This window comes from Aptenodytes forsteri, unplaced genomic scaffold (assembly GCF_000699145.1).
Source record: "Aptenodytes forsteri isolate BGI_AS27 unplaced genomic scaffold, ASM69914v1 Scaffold120, whole genome shotgun sequence".
Taxonomy (NCBI): domain Eukaryota; kingdom Metazoa; phylum Chordata; class Aves; order Sphenisciformes; family Spheniscidae; genus Aptenodytes; species Aptenodytes forsteri.
The window spans coordinates 3,709,791-3,728,245 of record NW_008795938.1 but is presented as its reverse complement, the minus strand read 5'-3'; the positions used below and the strand labels follow the sequence as shown (position 1 = coordinate 3,728,245).

General features: G+C 45.7%; 1 protein-coding gene across 1 annotated transcript in view; it reads right to left on the bottom strand.

Annotated features, from left to right (window-relative positions):
* PDZD2 (PDZ domain containing 2) overlaps positions 1–18,455 on the bottom strand; it is a 141,244-nt gene that overhangs the window by 60,363 nt on the left and 62,426 nt on the right. The window contains exon 2 of the mRNA XM_019473635.1: positions 6,002–6,404. Coding sequence (XP_019329180.1) covers positions 6,002–6,404 — 403 coding nt within the window. The remainder of the gene's footprint in view (positions 1–6,001; positions 6,405–18,455) is intronic.

Genomic DNA, 18,455 nt, shown 5'->3' with positions numbered 1-18,455 from the left:
TGAACTTACATTTCAGCTAAAGCCAGTCCTTTGCATTCCAGTTGTGGGTCTGCTGTATCTTTAATACCATACATAAAATGAAAAAAAACACTTTCTGCATAGGTGGGAAATGCTTTCATACTGGTGCTCTCACCTACAGTTCGTGATAGCTGAGCATGGCTGAGACCTCCTGTAACACAACCTCGCGCGTATCTGTGCTGCCTTTAGGGATAGCTGATTTCCGAGAGTGAGGACCCCATGTCGAGATGACACATTAAAACTAACTCATTACAACTCATCCATTACCAGACTATCTCTATGCCCAACCCTCCACCGCACCCTTGGAAAATTCAATCGAAACACAGAATAAAAGGACAGATTGCTATTAAAAATTAAAATCTACAGCTACCACAGCTGTAGCTATTGCTTTTATCACAGCAAAGAAAGGCAAAACCTTGTCAGTTGAAAAAATTTGGCAGCGAGTGAAACTTAACCCCAGAAAGTTGTGACGATGGTTGTTTTATGGCAAGGTGGAACATAACTGGCAGCAAAAAAAATTAACTGTAATTTCACTACTAGTTACATCAAGGCACTTCCCAAAACCCCAAGCAAAAGCAAGGCCAAGTTTTGTCAGTGCTGTACAGCTACAATTAAAAGACAGCCCTTGTCCCTAAGAGAGTTTACAACCTAAAACAGGCTAGAGAGAGGGAAAACATGCTTATCACAGTGCACATTAAAACTTCAAGATAGTAGGATAGCCCCAGGATTCGTGTTAATGAAAGCTGGAAGCAAACACAACAGATAAAAAGATGTTAAGAACAGAAACAGATTCTGAGGAAGGCCTTTACATGACTAAAGGTGTCTACATTAAAAACTAAAAATAGAGCTATTTATGTCTAAAACGTGCATCATATATGAGTCCCATAAAAGCTGTGATGAAACAATAATTACTGCTTAGGTTGCCAAAAAAAGTTGATGTAAAGCAACTTAGCTTCAGTAGCTTCAGTGGAGCTGTGAGTATTTACCCTTGTAAGTACCTTGCTCACAGCAAGGTTTTCATTTTGGTATAGCAAGTGGATGTGAATTTTTTTTTATCCATCACGTTTAAAAAAAATAGGAAAATGCTCAAAGCCAGTACATTATTTCAAGTCTCATGTTTCGATTCCTGTAACCTGCCATTAGCCTTCCTCTTCTGCTTGGCAAGATAAGGAACATTTTCCATTAACCAAAACGCAAGGTAAGGCTGGCATTTACCAATGCTAATTGGTAAATATTGCTATAGAAAGGTTGTCAGCCTTTCCTAACTACAAAGCAAAATGCAATTCAAACGCATTCAGCCCTTCCTGAGACAAACCATCTTAATAAGAAAGCAATACGGGCCTGGACAAAGAAGAGAGTGGCTGATAAAACAAGACCAAGCACGGTGCAGTTGCAGCGATACAAAAGCAAGTGCCGGCTGGCAAAGGCGCAACTGGTCTTTTACCTACACACACATCCGTGTGCACCTGTGTACACACTCAGGAGTCTGGAGAAGGTTGTGGTCTACGTAAGCTGGGCTCAGGTGGCCCGTAAGGGAGCAAAGCTGGCTAGGCACGCTGCTCTGGCAGCTGCGACCCACTGCAGAGTAACTGGGGTTAACAACATGGAGCCAAGGTCTCGAAGCACTACTGTAACACAGACCTCTCCCAAAAACCTCTGTGAGGCAAGGCATTAATACCCCCTTGCCTTCCCCCCTCCCTTCTTTTAATAGATGGTACACCGACTTCAGAAAAACACCGGACACACCTTACAGGGCCACCAGACGCTGACTTGTTTCCATCCTGGAAAGGCATCCCACCACAGCCCCATGCCGTGGTGCTACCACTAGCCCGGGAGACCTGCTGCACACCCTGCGCTCCTTCCATGCCATGTATTTCTCCCAGAGGAGAAATGCCCAAATGCAGAGCCCCAGCCCCTCTCACTTGCCTCCCTTCACTATTAAAGCACTTTTACTCTGCCCAATCTCTTTTACACAGTTTCCACCGGTGACTGCTAAATTTGGATCTGGATTTCAATCCCTTACAATCCGGACGCTGATACAGAAGCAAGAGAACTCAAGGGGATTCTGGAGGTGTCTTCTTTTTGCTTTTAATGGTTGGTGTTTTAAGGACTTTTCAGAGCATCCTGCTGGGGCTGGAGGAAGCAAAGGTGACCGGTCTGCTCTGCTACACTTCATCTCCAGCCACGCTTCTTCTGGCTTCATCAATGAAAGCCTCTCATTGTGCCAGCCAGACCTGGATCAGTTCAAGTCCCCTTTGAAAACTACACTCCCACCCCTCACACTCGTAACCCTGGTCCTTGCAACCCTCACAGTCCTACTTCTGATCCCTGCCCATGCCAGCTGTACCTGCCCACCGCTGGGCACTCCTTAAGGGCTGAACAGCTAAAGGAGTGGTCCACAGCTCTTCCAAAAACACCACGATAGAGAAACTGAGAATAAAACCAGGAGGTTCTGTCCTACCGGTAAACACAGTGAAACCACAAAATTGGTATATTGTGAGGAAACCTCACTGTTCCCTTTTTTTTATCATTTTTCAGCTGACTCCAGCAGCCCCTCCCCATACTCCTCTTTCATCTGTGCCTTTATAATTACCAGCCTACAAAACTCCTCCCTGTCTCAGGCCGCTGAATAAAAGAAGTAAACTTTGATTTCTGTATTTAAGCTCCCCAATCTTCCCAGGATGTGACGGATCATTACTCCGGCTCAGAGATTGCCTGGTCTTAAATCACTGCCCACGACTCCCACTGCAGCCAGCCTGGGTCCTCTCCAAGGTCAGGTCTGGTTTCCAGACCTTCGAGATCTTCCTGCCAGGCAGATACAGCCTTGCTGCTTTGAATCCCCACATTTTAAAGGGCATTTAGGTTCATCCTAAAAATATTGCAGCATAACTTAACCACCTGTAAACATTAAATGCTGCCTGCTAATTGACAGGTGCAGTATTTACTGAGGGTTACATACCAGCATACAGCCTGGTAGATTTGTTTATACATAGTGATAGCAATGCCAAGTGCACAGGGGAGACAGACCAAGATCTGGGAGATGAAAGCAAACCTGAAGAAGGGGACTGACACATGCACACAAACCAGTAACACAGGAATCTCCTGGCAGGTTCACTTCACAAACAGTATGTGTCTCGCCTCTCATTTCACGACTCAGCATTGCTGTTATTAGCAGCATGCAGCGAGAAAACAGGAGAACAACCCCACGCTCATGGGAGAGGAGGTACCCTGAAAGCAAATGACGCCAAAGACACATAGATGCCTCAAAAGCACTCCCAGCACAACATCCCCAAGGCATCGGCTGTGAGCTGGCTGCTGAGTTCAATACAGCAGTGGCTGAAGACATGCAGATTCGACCCAACCTCTTCTCCCCTGTTTTCGTTACCAGATTCGACCCAACCTCTTCTCCCCTGTTTTCGCTACGATGACTTCAAACTAACTTTCTGTAGGGAGAAAAAGAGATGTTCCTGGACTCCATAATCCAATTTCAGTAATTCTCCAATCTGCGTCCTGTGGGCAGGGGAGGGGGAAGGAGTGGTGGGGAGGACCCGGGCGGTGGGGAAGGACCAGCGAGGGCCTCCCACAGCCGCCCCGGTCCCCAAGCGGCTTCTTGAAGCCTTTCCTGCCACCCACAGCCAACCTCCAGCCCGCAGGCTGGCTCTTGTCCTCTCGAAGCAAATATAGTGCTCCCCAAAGGCACAGGGCTGACAGCCCTGGATATTCCATTAGTCAACGCGTGGAGGAGAAGGCGAGCACAGGGTGGGCAGCAGGGATGGAGCTGCTTTGCCCACGGGGAGGGTGCCCTGCCAATGCACCCTGTCCCCGCTCAAGAGGAAATAACTCATCCTGCAGCTACGAGAGGTTGGGCTTGCGCTTTGGAGCCTGGAAAGAGGCTGCAACTTCTGACACGATGTCCTGGATGCCATTTTCAAAAGGCTCCTGACACAACTGGATCACACATGCCTGAGTGACAGGCCACACTTCGAAAACGGAGCTGGAAGTGATATCTGAGGCTCCCAAGTATCTTTATTCCTTGCCTTTATTTATTTATTTATTTATTTAAACAGGACTCAAATAATTTTGAAAATTTTATTCACTGTTACTATTCAATACTTACTAAGAAACTGAATTAAGCCATTCATTAATCTGACAGCAGCTACCCCATGGATGCTAAAGTGATGGGCTTCTATAAGGCCCCCTCATCTTTAAAAAGCAAAGGATGAGCAAGGCATGCTATTCAGGCTCCAGCTATTCACATTTCCCCTCATTCAGATGTCAGGAAAATGTAATTAATACTGACAGATACAGAGGTCATATCTCTAAGCAAAATATTAAGGGGAGGGGGAAATTAAAAGAAAGAGAGAGAGAAGCAATTTTACTAAACGACTGTGCCTCCCAACAGGCTCCATGACAGATACACCACAACTGAACAGATTATAGCTCTTAAATTTCCAGTGACTCAACTACGCTTTTACATTTTACAAAGCCACCTTATATGTGTTTTGCATTAAAAATGTATTTATTGCTTACATTGATACATACATGTTCTGAATTTAACAATTTACTTCTCAACCAAAATAACTCAAAACATCAAGGTAACACTAGCATAAGATGGCTCTGGAACAGGAGTTTCTTTTTATATATATATGTTGGGGGGGGGGTTTAGGGGTTTTTTTTTTTGGCTTTCCATTTCCTCAAAACAAACTCTGATCATCTTCATTTATAACATGTGTTTAATTAGACATCTTCAGAACAGATTCAAGAAGTTTTTATATGAAACAGGGCTTTCAAAAGACTGAAGGATTTATTTATTCATTTTTAAACTTTTAATGTTTTCTTTCAGAAAGACTGAAATTATGAGGCTTGCAAGAACAGCACACAAACATCCTCCCCTTCCAGTTGCACCATGAAATCCAACATGTCTCACTGATGGGAAGAGCAGGTTTTCTCAATTACAATTCTTTAACACAAGCATTTTTAAAAATTGGTTTTAGCCCCTCCAAAGTACTTTAAGTTAAATTAGTTTAAGTTCACAACCACCATCACCACCACCCTGCAGTAGTATTGGGGAGCACTAATTCAGAGGATACGTTTAAACCCATGCTTTTCTCAACAGAATTTAGCGATGAGATGTCCACTCATACTGCTCTGTTACCAGCTTTGAAGTCTTAAAACCAAAACCAGCTGCTGCAGCAAGCCCCAAGCCCAACAAAGCGGCGTTCATCTGTTTATACGATCAGTGTCTCTGGAAAGATTGGCAGACAGCTCTTCTGGTGATAGATGCAAACTGAAACCTGATCAAGGCTCGGGTTATTTTTCTCCATCCAGCAACGCTGCAATTCTAGCCAGGCAACAAACCCCAAGATCTCCATTAGGATTAAGAGAGAAGCAATGAAAGCCCCAATCCCACTGTCGTTCCAAACATTAACAAATCGTCCACCTCATCAACTCGGAGCAAAATTCACAATAACTTCCATGTGGTCCCCAAACACTGGCCAAACAAGTTTCGTAACACAAATAAATGCACCGTGGTCTGGTGCATCAAAAAGGGAAGCTTCAATTCCAATGTTAACATGAGCTTTAAGGTGCCATCAAGCTCAGACAGAGCTAAACATGAAGCCCCAAAGGACAAAACGACCAACTTCCACTGACACCTCCTGCCTCGGTTTCGTAAAGTCATCAGTTGCCTCAACAAAAGAAATCCTGAGGCCAACCCTGACAGATCAGAGATACAAGGACCTTCCCCTCCATCACAGATGGAGCATGACAGAGGTTTCTCACAATTATTATTTAACTCTCTAATCCTCCTGCCTCCCTGTTTTGGACCCCAACCCACAGCTCGGTGCCCCAACAGCTTGGGTTGTCACCCAAAGGCTCAGCCTGAGGACAGAGCACTGAAACCAGGGAAACCACCTGAGAAATTCCCTTAATTTGCTTGCACACCTGCTGCTTCCTTCTGTAGAAAAACCCAATGCAAACGTACCTGGGCAGACTGGTCACCAATGTCTGGCACGCCACCATCTGAGAGCCGGCACCGGTACTGTCCCCCGGTGCCCCGAAACTGCTCTTCCCCATTGCTTTCTGCTTCGGAGGTCTCCGGCTGAGCAACCTCCACCTCCATTGGGGTACAGTGCCCGTTCCCGTGTTCTGAGCCCAGCTTTTCTTTGCCATCCTTGCTGCCCGGTGTTCTGGTGATGACCCCAAACTTTCTGGTCCTTTTCCCATTTTGAGCGGCTCTGTCACTGGGTTCGGGGCTGGGCTTGGCTTTGGGGTCGCAGCTGTTGCTGTTGTTGCCGTTGGAGGGAGGAAGAGGGGCCTTGCGCTTGATACGGCGCAACATGATCAGGTAGACGAAGCCGCCATTCCAGCACTGCTCGGCCAGGTAACTGCAAGGGAAGGGATGCGCAGGGATTACCGACTGCTCGCTCCACGGCGCCCGCATCTCACCCCAGCACCCCACCACGCTGCGCCCCGTGGTGTTCATGTCAGGCAGCTGATTACCTGGTGTGTGGATATGTTAGGACACCTCGTGGCATCAGCAAATGCTCTCTTCCTTCAGTATTAGAGGGAGATAATACCAGGAATAATAACAGCCCTACCAGCCATCCAGGCTGATCCCACCGCAGTGTAATACAACAACTGGTAAATGCCACCAAACAGGTTCCCACCACCCTGACCTCTGGACCCACAGCACAGCAACATGGAAAGGTGGAGCAAGCAAAGCAAAGCAGAGACTGTTTCCAGTGGGGCATTAAAATAAATAAATAATTTTAAAAAAAATTTAAAAATCAGGCAGGCTTCATTTGTGCAGCAGCCCATAGAGCATTTGCATCTGAAATGAGCCTCGTTAGTGAAACTAATCTTCTGCTTCGGCATATGTACATGCTTTGAAGGCCCAAGGGAAAAAAAAATCAGCCACGGGGGTAAGCAGGCATAGCGCCAATGGCCTCTGTACAGCAAAGCGTGGCACTATAAGGCATCTCGGCTCCCGTAAAGGGACATGGAAATAAGGTGGGTTTCCTTTACAGCAAGCGTATTCCAGTCAAAGCAAGAGCCAAGTCATCTCAGCTGTGCAAGAAGCAGCCACCAAGTTCTTGTACCAGAGCAAAGCATCGCCTCCCCTCCCAAAGTCTCTGGACATGCCTTGAAGGAATTGACATTTCTGCTTCAAGCAAATACTCAGTGTCCTTACAGAAACTGCACCCGTTGATGCAAAAGGGGAATCTAACTTCATGCCTCTTTTGGGAAAGGATACACCTCAACCCAAATTCTTAAAATATTTGGGTTCTGAGCCAAGGGTGTAACCAACTGAGAGTACAAACAAGCTGGAATTTGTACTTAGCAGGTTTGTATGTGCCCTTTCACACTAATTTAGGCCCCCAAAATATATTGCCTTTCTCACTAGTAAAAGCGGCAAGAATTTCCCAGAGCATCAAATAAGCCTCTGCTGCAGCTGCAATGAACTATTGACTAATACAAAGCAGTTGGTGAACCTACAGCTATCAGAGGAGATGAGAAACTAGGTGTGGAGTTGAACCATAGAAGATCCTAAGAGAAAATAACACAGCACTTGTGGTTGAGAGAGGAGGAGCGACTCAAGAGTCTTCCCCCCTTTTTTTCCCCTCCCTGGTGCTTGTAGGCTAATTTTCCCCTTCCCTTTCTTAAAAGTTGTTTGGCCTTAAATAATACAACCCTTCAAAGTTATTCCTGTACAGAGGTGACTTAATGGCAAAACAGGAAAAGCAGCTATGATAAGCCCTGAAGCAAACTTCTGTACAGAGGAGTGAGGAAAGCACTCTCAGTTACTCCAAGTAATCTGGACCAGCCTGTGCAGTGGCTGGAAATAACACCATGGATGCGCGTTTCTGTCCAGGGACGTGAGCTGGTAGTTTCAGTCCACCTCTTCCCAAAGCTTAGATGTCCCCCCTAGACAATGTTGGCATTCAAATCACTTATATTTAATTAGGAAGACTGATGCCCAAAGGAACACGGTAACTACATAACCTTAAAAGCAGCCCTGGAGCAACAGAGGGGAAGGACAAGTATGTTGGCTGTGCCAAATTTCCCATTGAATATAAACTGGACTCCAATTCCCTGGACAGTCCACTCAGCAGTTTTCACCAAGCAAGTCTTTCTTTTTCCTTTTAAAAAAAAAAAAAAAATAATTTAAGAATATTTAAATAAAGCCCTAAAAGCATCTTTTCCAAAACGGCTGAAAGCAGACAGCCAACGAGCCCCACTGGCTGGAAAGTCTCTGCAGCCAAGGTCAGACGTCTGGGTGGCCATGAGGTGACACTTGGCTCAGGGCTGGCAGGACCTGAAGCGTTAGCCTAAAAAAAATTCCAGAACTAAGATGGAAGTATTTTTGATTATCAAGTTAAAAGAAAAATTCTTTTAATCAACAGAAAAGGGGCAGTTTTGTTCCAGAAACAATATGGGCTGCCTGTTTTTCACATTTATCTTTCAACTCAAATTTCAAGGCAGCCAGTAAAGTTGATTAAAATTCATGACTTTTGCTTGCAGCAATACCACTGCACTCTGATCCATCATACATAAGCCTGATAGTATTGCTTCTCCTGGCACATGGAAACAGAAAAGCAGCTCCTCTTCCCTTAGTCCTGTGGCGTACATGGGTGCTGCCCACTCTGTTTTTACGCAGAGTCAGTTCTGCCTGACTTGTTTTTGTGCAGGTGCACGTATGTGTGGTTTTTTTTAAAACACCAATCCCAATCTCTGAACTAATCACTGATGTATTTTTGAGTGCCAGTAACCAAGTGCATGCATTAATCAACTACTTGATTTAGGAACTAAGGGGAATGAGAGGGAACTTAGCATATGTCCAAATACAGTAATTTTATAGAAGCAAAAATAATTTACTATTTCACCTCCACTTGTAGCACATTTATTCTGTTCATAAAGTGTAAAGCTCTGAACAGGGAAGAAAGAAGGGTGGGTTTTTTTCTATCCACCGTCCACAGACAACCATCTCTACAATCTGGAGCAGGGTTACAGCGAGTGGTAATAGATGCAGCTGCAATGAAGTCAGCAGAGCTGCGCTGATTTGCTCCATATGTTGAGATGGCCTGCATGTTCCAGGCGTGCAGCCTGTACTAACTCATGGGTTTATGTCTTCTTGAATACTTCTTGGCAGTTCAAAGCACACAATACGTTTCCATGAAAAAAAAAGAAATGTCTTCTCTGGGTCAGTAAGCAATTACCTTTGCATGGCAGCAAGTGATCGCATGCACCTGATGATGTCAGGTATTTCTGGACAGGGTAAATCCAGCTGGTATCAGTGATGCACCTAAATGGCATCATTATCTCACAGTTTGTTTCGAACCAAAGACCAGGCATCCTGTGCTGGAAAACCAGCAGTGGTATAACACCAAACTCATACGTCAAGATAGGAAACTAATATACCAAGAACATGCAGTTATTTGCTGTATTGCCCTCCCAAGACAGGGCTGTTAACCAAGGAGCCTGAGCCACCTTTAAGTTCTGCTAAGTACATGCTGCCTACTTAGCTGGCTTCCTTTTCCTTTGCCATTTCTTCCCCTGTTTAACTAAGAAGCCAAAAAAAACCCACCGAAGCACAGCAAGCTCTCAACACTGGACAAAAGACAGGAAAGGTTGTATTAAATGAGAGAGAATCTTCAGATTTTTAATTATTTTCTATCAATCCAGGAGCATCCCATGCCAGAAAGGAATAACGGGGTGGATTCTATAAAATGTAATTATACAGCCTCTAGACTGCAGAAAACTGCAAAAGCTAGACAGGACCCAAAATCCCACTTCTCAGGGGGTTTAATGTGCGCAATGCAGACATGCCTTTTTTTAGATTTGGTCCCTGTAGAATACTCACAGAGATTTTAGCAATCAGTACACCAACCGTGTCTCAGGCAGGACAGGATCAGAGCTGACGAGCGTACGCAGCTCTTGGCACAGATGTGGGGAATCAGCTGCAACCTCCAAGTTGTCGCTTAGTTTGAACACGGTCTTCAGCTTGGATGGAGAAGGTGCAGGGAGCAAAAATATTCCTAATGCAGCTTTGATTGATCCAAATTTATTGAAAACTGAGAGTCTAAAACTTCCTATTCCCTGTTTTGGTTGGCAGGGGATGGAATAGGATTTCGTGAAAGCCCTGGATCTCATACACCAGCTAAGAAACCCTGGGCAGCTACTCCTAGTGGCACCAAATGACGACAACGTAACAAATTATTGCTGATTTTAAGAATGCAAGAGATTTTACCAGCTGATCATACATCTATTAATATTAAGCCCCCTTTAAGTACTGATAGGCTGCAATAAGGTCTCCCCAAAGCCTTCTCTTCTCCTCTTTTCTCTTCTCCTCTCTTCTCCTCTCCTCTCTTCTCCTCTCTTTTCTCTGAACAACCCCAACTCTCTCAGCCTTTCCTCATAGGAGAGGTGTTCCATTCCCCTGATCATTTTCATGGCCCTCCTCTGGACCCACTCCAACAGGTCTGTGTCTTTCTTATGCTGAGGGCTCCAGAGCTGGATACGGTACTCCAGGTGGGGTCTCACCATAAAAAAGATGGCGGCAAACTTTTTAGCAGGGCCTGTTGCGACAGGACAAGGGGGAATGGCTTTAAACTAAAGGGGGGTAGATTTAGACTAGATATAAGGAAGAAATTTTTTATGCTGAGGGTGGTGAGACACTGGCACAGGTTGCCCAGAGAGGTGGTGGATGCCCCATCCCTGGAAACATTCCAGGTCAGGTTGGACGGGGCTCTGAGCAACCTGATCTAGTTGAAGATGTCCCTGCCCACGGCAGGGGGGTTGGACTAGATGACCTTTAGAGGTCCCTTCCAACCCAAACTATTCTATGATTCTATGAACATTAGTTACCAAACCAAAACATTTTACCAGCAAAACACCCATCCACACTTCCTATATTTGCCAGTCTTTGCAAGGTGATGTTAAGTCCCCTCAGCACAGCTGGGAGTCCCCTCAGATGCTGCAGCATCATCTCCCCACGCAGGGTCTAAAACATCACTGAAACATTGGCTTGAAAACATTTCCCACCGGCGTGCTCAGAAGGAAGGACCACCCGGCTGCTCCTGCTGCTTTGATCTCACCCTGGCACCAGCTCTGGTAAAACCCCAGCCCATATAGAACACCACCCTTAAGCAGTGGGGCAGACTTGTTCTCCTCTGTAGGAGAGAAACCATGAAAATGTTAATAATCCTAAAAAACAGGGGAAAATTATTTTACACTTGAAACAGTGCCAGAAAGTTAGCTCTTGCAAAGCTCAACCACAGGTTGGAAAATGCAACTGGTGGCTGATATCAGGGAGCATTTAATATTCTTTTTGTATCAAAGCTATGAAGAGACGAACACGTCCACTTCTTTCAGAGACTATTTTGAGTTACGCAGCCAAGTCCCATTTCTCCCCTACACAGCTGAACTGATTGCTGTGATCATAAAAACTGATAAACTCGCTGAGTATTCCAAGTTCCTTGGCACATGTGTGAAGTGTCAGACTTGGAAACTGTGTCTTAGAGTAAGTTAGTAATTTTTTCATTTATATATATATATGTGTGTGTGTATGTATAAATATAAAGGTTTACAGACTTGACAAGAGCATGCTGTGACAAGCTCTCTATCACATCCCATCTCACTTGAACAAATACAGACAGCCGCACTGAGCTGCAGAAAAACCAAAGCAAACCCAGCAGCCATAAGAAAGCATCTGGATCCACTTTAGGATCAGAAATATTGAAGAAGTATGTTTATTTTACACTAATAATACTATTTAGCATTTCTCCAGAACCTTTCATCCTGATAGATCAGAAAGTGCTTTGGAAATGATACACATAGAGCATCACTGACATCCCGGTCCATCGTGCAGCTCACCAGGGCACGGAGAAGAAACCTCAGCCAAGACAACCGCTTTCAGAGCCCCTGCCTAGGCCCCCTGGGACCTGTAATGTCCTTAGCAGCACAGACAGACCACTAATTTTTATGGTCTTCTCTGAAAGACTCTGGCATGGTAAACCGTCTTGAAACTCAATCTTCTTTAGGCTGGAAAGATGAAGGGCAGTGCGGATTCTCACAGAACTGAAACCTCCAGCCCCAAGGGGGATTTAAAAGCTAAAATTAACAAACCATCTCTCCATGACATCGGTAAATGAGCTAACTTGCTTTTCAGGTAAGGCAGGGCAAATTAATGACGAACAGATAGTGACTGATAGAAGGGCACATGGCTTCTTCATGAAACCCTCACCTCGCTGCCCTCACCATGTGATAACACCCAGCCCACTGAGGACAGATTTTGGCAAGCGCCAAGGGGTACTTTTCACAGATTGCTGTGTCTTCAGGCAGGATTCAAGTCTGCACTAACACATGCAGTCAAAGGAAAACACCGAGCTACAAAGTCTCGGGCAAACCTTGCTGCAGCCGAGCTTGCAAGAGGTTTCACCTCCTCAGGGCTGCAGGGACACCCCATGGCCAGCCCTCTCCTCCACCTCCCCAGAGCACTAAGCTCTCCAACCACAATTTATCTCAGCAGAAAGCAATGGCGTTGGTAAACCCGGCTGCTACTTCAACATACTCTTCCGGGCACAGAGCTACAGCACATCAGGAATGAGCTCAATCCAGCATCTCGTCACCAACAAGCCCTTGCCTGCCCCAGGTTCTGTGGGTGATGGCACACTCAAGGGACACAATGTTCTCTGCCCGCCTTAATAAACGGGGAAAGGCAGAAAGGGCAAAGTCAGTCATGGAGCTGAGAGACTAATAACACCCAGGGAGTGCATTCAAATGGCCTGGGATATGCAACAGGACTCCCATCTCCCTTTTGAGGACGAGCAAACCTTAGCCCTCGGCTTGTGGCCAAGGTTAAGCAGCACCTCCCCAAGTCTCGCATAGGCTGTGGCTCTGTACGCCATACCGGGTTTTTCTCAGGATAGCCAAAGTGGTGGCTTTCTGGAGAACAAAACTCTGAATTCAGCTTTTTTGTCTACAGCATATTTTTCACTATTAAATTTATAGCAAGGAATGCAACTAGACCTACTGAAGTCTTGAAGGAAAAATGAATTTGGAAGTTAAATTTCAAGGTATATTTCTGTGGCCTTTTATAAGCCAGTACAAGCATGTTTAGTGCTGATTAGACCCAATCCTCCGCTGGATTAAAACTGCCTGTAGCTTTGAGCATCACACTGTTCATGCTCACTGCAGCAATGCTCAAGCTGCTTGCAGGCTGGCCGCTGTCAGTCTGCACAACACAACACCACACAAACATCTCGGAGAAGCAACGGTAGCAGCAAACAGATGGGGCAAGGTCTGATCTTCACTGCTCATCAGAGAAACCAAACCACCAGGAATTTAAGACCAACAGGAACAAATGCTCCAGCACTGAAGTCTGCAAGAGACCCTGGGCAAACACACCTCTTGCAAGGCTGGCAGGAGGCCCCAGGCAAGACTGCTTTGCCCATCATGAAATCCTGAACTCTCAGGAAAGATGAAAAGGGAGCGGAGGGGGGATTGCTGCTGTGTTTTCATGGACTCACTGCCTGCTTGTGGCTTTTGCTGGAAGATGAGATTCTGCTCAGCCTTGTGACACAGGACCATGACTCAAAGCCTGGTGAGACACCTCACTCTACCTGCTATCGATGCAATGATGTGGCTTTGAATTTGGGAGAACTGAATTCCTTTTCCCTTGCTGTGCTACAGATCCCTCATAGCACCCCAGGCAAGTCTTTCCACGAAAAAAACAGGGCCAACAACACGTCTTATCCCACAGAATTGCTGCAAGGTCTAAGGTGGTGAAGCCATCGGCTTTAAGTATTACAGTTTCACAAACACCTTAAATCTCAGATCAGGCAATACCAAACAACACCACAGCTTTCCTCCCACCCTGTATCCTGTTTGGGTGCTGGCACAGTCATTTGGGCAACAGTACAAACGAACCCAATGAAGGAACTGATCCAGCTTTAAATTAACCCAGCCAAAAGCAAACATTCAAAAACTCAGACCTCAAGATGGGGAGTTTAAACCCAACCCAGCGCTCTGGTCTGGTCACAGCAGCGCAGAGGCAGGGACAGGAGAAGAAGAGGCTGGTGGTGGCAGGGGACCATGCTTCCAATCCCACCAGCAGCCCCCACCTACGTACAGCTGAGAGACGCGTGCAGCCACAGCCGGAGGGAAGGGAGTTGCACACATGGTGCAGACAAAAGTACTGGCTGGCTTCAGCTGAATGGCATTCATACCTCCAGTTTCTAAAATTGAAAGGATAGGCATCCTCGCCGCAGACAACAAAACCCAGCTGAATTGCATCCCCATCACAGGTGTGGAAAGAAGACAGGCTAGATCATTGCCATCATGCTGGCACAGCGCAAAAACACATTTCTGCCCTGCCCATTGTAGAGACACCTCAGAAGCATGTCCAGGGCTTTGGGAGAGTGACAAGCAGAGCAGGTACCTCCAAAACACCCAGCAAATGGATGAAGGATGTGAACAGCCACACTGAGCCTCTTCCCCTCCCAGAACAAACATCTGAAGAGGACGACTTGAGGAGCTGCACAGCTTCTCCACACCTAGGGAAGCCCCTGAGCTCGGACAGACATCCTCAACCTAACAGATTATGTAACTGCAGTCATCTGCCCCAGGGACAACATAAATTCCTTCAGGATTTGCTGATTTATTGGCTGTGCTAGCAGAACAGAGGAGTGACATTGCATTTAGACTGCAGAGATTTTGGACTCGAGCTTTACAAAGGACCTGATCTTACTAAACATGCAACTCCCACAACTGCATCTAAAACTCCCGAGACAGACGTATGTGGTGCTTTTTGGGTTTGGGTCCTAGAGACAGACTAATGGGTATTAAGGAGACAAATTCTGTTTGTTCCTTGGCTAGTGGCAGAGCGTACAAACAGAAGTGGTCTAACCCAGACAAATCATTGTGGAACCGAATGCTCCAATTTGTTAATTGATATCTCTGCTGCAAACAGACATTTAGCTGGATACATGGCCTTGCTCACAAATATCATTTCCAGTTACGAGAAAACGAAGCAATTTAAAATTACTAGTTATCAGTTTAAAAATGATAAATACTAGCTTTCTACCTTTGCTGCAATAGGCCAAAATGACATCAAGTTACAACTAAGCATTAGCACCTGCAATTACTCCTTGATCCATGCTGTGTTACTGCTGTTCACATGCACTCTCCTGCCACAATGATTTCCTGCCCTTCTGAAGACACTCACGCTCTTAAAGCTCCAGGCGATACAAGTACAAGCTTTTTTGGTGTCCTGTGCAATTGCTCTTCATTCCCAATTGCTCTCCACGCAATTGGTCTCTTCTTGAAGACTTGGAAAGAGGTTGAGTTTTACACCTCCTCTACGCTTTTCCCAAAGAAGGTGTCAACTCATCTTCCTCTTGGAACCCAGAGGTGGACGTGCCCTCCCCTGGAGGACAGGGCAAGGCCAGACACAGTCGGTTGCTTCATGCCTCTTGGTAATGCAGCTGCAACACAAGGGTGAATGAGTGCAGTCATCCCCTCTAAATCCACAACCATATCCAAACACCAGCACTGTCAATGATGGAGAAACTTTCCCCTTACTCCATTTTTACCAAATATATTTTCCAAAATATCTTGATTTGGGTTCACCTGCCCTCCTCAAGCAAGGCTTTACCAGACTCTAATGTGGCATGGGGCAGTAACTCTACAGCCTTGTTACTGCAGGATGGACAGAAGGAAAAAAATGCCCAAAAACTGCAAATGAAGGGGTATATTCAATCTGCAGGGAGCCTGCTAGCCACTGTCCCTCCCAACGTCCCCATGATCAACGGCTGCCATCAACAGGGCCTAGTGTACCACTTCAGTACAAATCAAGAGCACAGTTTTGAAGTAAATCTCATTTTCCCTATTACTGTGCTTTGCTTTGCATGCCTGGGCAGTCTGCAAACTCCCACCAGCTTCTTCTCAGATGAAATTCAAGTGGCAGATGTATGCCAGGAGCACACCCAATGCACTCTGGTTGCTGTGCCATACAGTCCAGCTGAATGACTATCAGCATTCGGTCCATGGGACTGCACTAGAGCTAATCCAAAGTAACCCCAAAAATAACCATAGTGTGGAGGTCAGGTCTCAGCAGTTTCATCCTACAGATCCCCTCCCCTTTGGGCTACACTGCTGCCTAACGCAGATGTGGGGTAATTGCTCCATGCCCCTAACGAGAGTACTCCACAATGTATTCATCTGACAGAAGTTTACGAAGTCCAGGGCTATCATCTATTAGGTCCATGCATGATTTTCTGCTTCACAAGAAGCATATGGACCCAACCAGACAAGACTTGCTTGCAGAGCATGCCCAGCGCACACACTGGAATACAAATAAATTCCCGTTTACTTTTTGCAGTCATTGCAGTAAGTTACAGAGCAGTGCTCAAAGTGTTTTCACTGCTACTGTTAATTGCAGAGACACAGCTTGTTATCATTATTTCAGATGTTTGGTTTTTTTAAAAACAATACTTCTGAATTAGACAACAAATCTCAGAAATGTGAATGAAGAGGCACTGGACCTTTGACTTTCAAACTGAGAGAATATGCCAAAATAAAGATTTTACTTCATTGCAGATTGATTTGCATTGAGTGCTATTTTTTTGAAAATCTTCAGTCTTGCATGGCAGTGACTTTCCTTCTCCACACTGTTCCTCCCAAGGTGTAAGACTCGCTCCACACCCGGAAGCCCAAACAAGTTCACATTTGCAAAACATGAAATAAATCACCCAACTGGAAAGCACATGTGCCTCACAATAAGAAACAAGGAAGGTGTCAAAAACCATTCATGTGTGACCCATATACAAAGTATATACGGTGTGTAACGCTTCTCCCACTTTGCCCTGGGTGCCCAAATCTTGTCACTGTGTTTCACACCTCGCCACCCTATTTCCAGGGCTCTCCACCTTTTGTCCAGGCTATTTTAGGGTCACCCCTCTGAAACAACTTATTTCTAAGCATCCAGCTCACATCCTTGCTCTCCCTCCCTGCAAATCTTTTATCTAATTCTGCCCCTGGTTTCCAATCACATCAGGCAGCAGTGACAGCCGGGAGTAGATTTAACCTGAGAGAAATGGTTTGTACTCAAAATTGGATGAGAAGTTCAGCGTGGGAGATATTCTTTATTATAAACTAGGCTTTTTGCACAGATGCAGCACCTGGGGAGGGAGCGACAAAAAATTCCACAGGTAACTGTGGCGACCCCTGATGCAAAGCTGCCCAGTGGGGGGGGCTGCGAGCCCAGGGGGGCTGGATCGTGTCCCCGGCCAGTGCCGGTGCTGCAGCCCAGGGCAGTGCTAGCAGCAGGCCCAGGCTATTCCTGGGCAGTGAGGTCACCCCTTTGGGATAAAACTTCCTATTTTTCCCCTATGCAGGAATTATCACAAATGCCCAAAAGGGAGGAGAAAAAACACACCCCACTGAAAGAGCTTCTATTCCAGCACCAAAGTTTTGCCATGATATTTTAAATGAAGAAAAAAAAAAAATCTCTGGAACATTGTTTTGGCAAACCACATTCTTTAGGTTTCAGCATTAGTTGTAATTCCCAAAGTACCTCTTTCCACTGAGAAGTGGAGGTTTTGGATGTCTGCAAGCAATGAATGGGAGAGCCAGAAAATTTAATCAAGTCTATTTTACAGCAGGAAGCGGTATGCTGGGGTAGAAGAGACTTACTTCCAATGTTTTTCAAGCTTACTTGAGCTCCTGAGAGGAGCCCTATTAACAGAGAAAGCCCAGTCTTCAAATAGCCCTGCAACTGCTGAGGGGCAGATAGGGAAGGAACAAATTGACGGCTCTCAGATTTATTTGAAGGGGCCAATTTTAGCAGCAAGGGCTATATGCCTTCAAAAGACCGCCCAGTTTGGGGTATTTTCCAGGATTCTTCTGAATACTGAAAATGGTAGCTACTTCATCAGCTGCTCCCTCCTTACCAAGGGGGAGCAATGCCTGTCATTCAGCATCCTCAGATCTTGTGATTTGACCAAGAAGCTCACAAAGCCAGAAACATGTATTTGAGATGAGAAATTCAGCCCTCTACTAACACCAAAAAAGAAACCCCAACCCTCCATCAGAGCAGGGGAAAAGTCTGAAAGTGTGATCTGACTATGCCATAAAAAACCTTAAAAAAACCCCTTAATAAAGGGAAAGAAGAGCCTAAACTCGTACACACAAAGGCACCCCCACGTACCTGACTTTTTGTGACTTTCAGGCTGCAGGAGGCCCGAGGAAGAAGGGAAAAGGAGTGAATTTTCCACAAGTGTGTTTATTGTGGCAAGGCCCTCAACGTGCCCCATGCGACGCTGTCCTGGTTTCGGCAGGGATAGAGTTAATTTCTTTTCTAGTAGCTGGTACAGTGTTTTGGATTTAGGATGAGAACAATGTTGGTAACACACCGATGTTTTAGTTGTTGCTAGGTA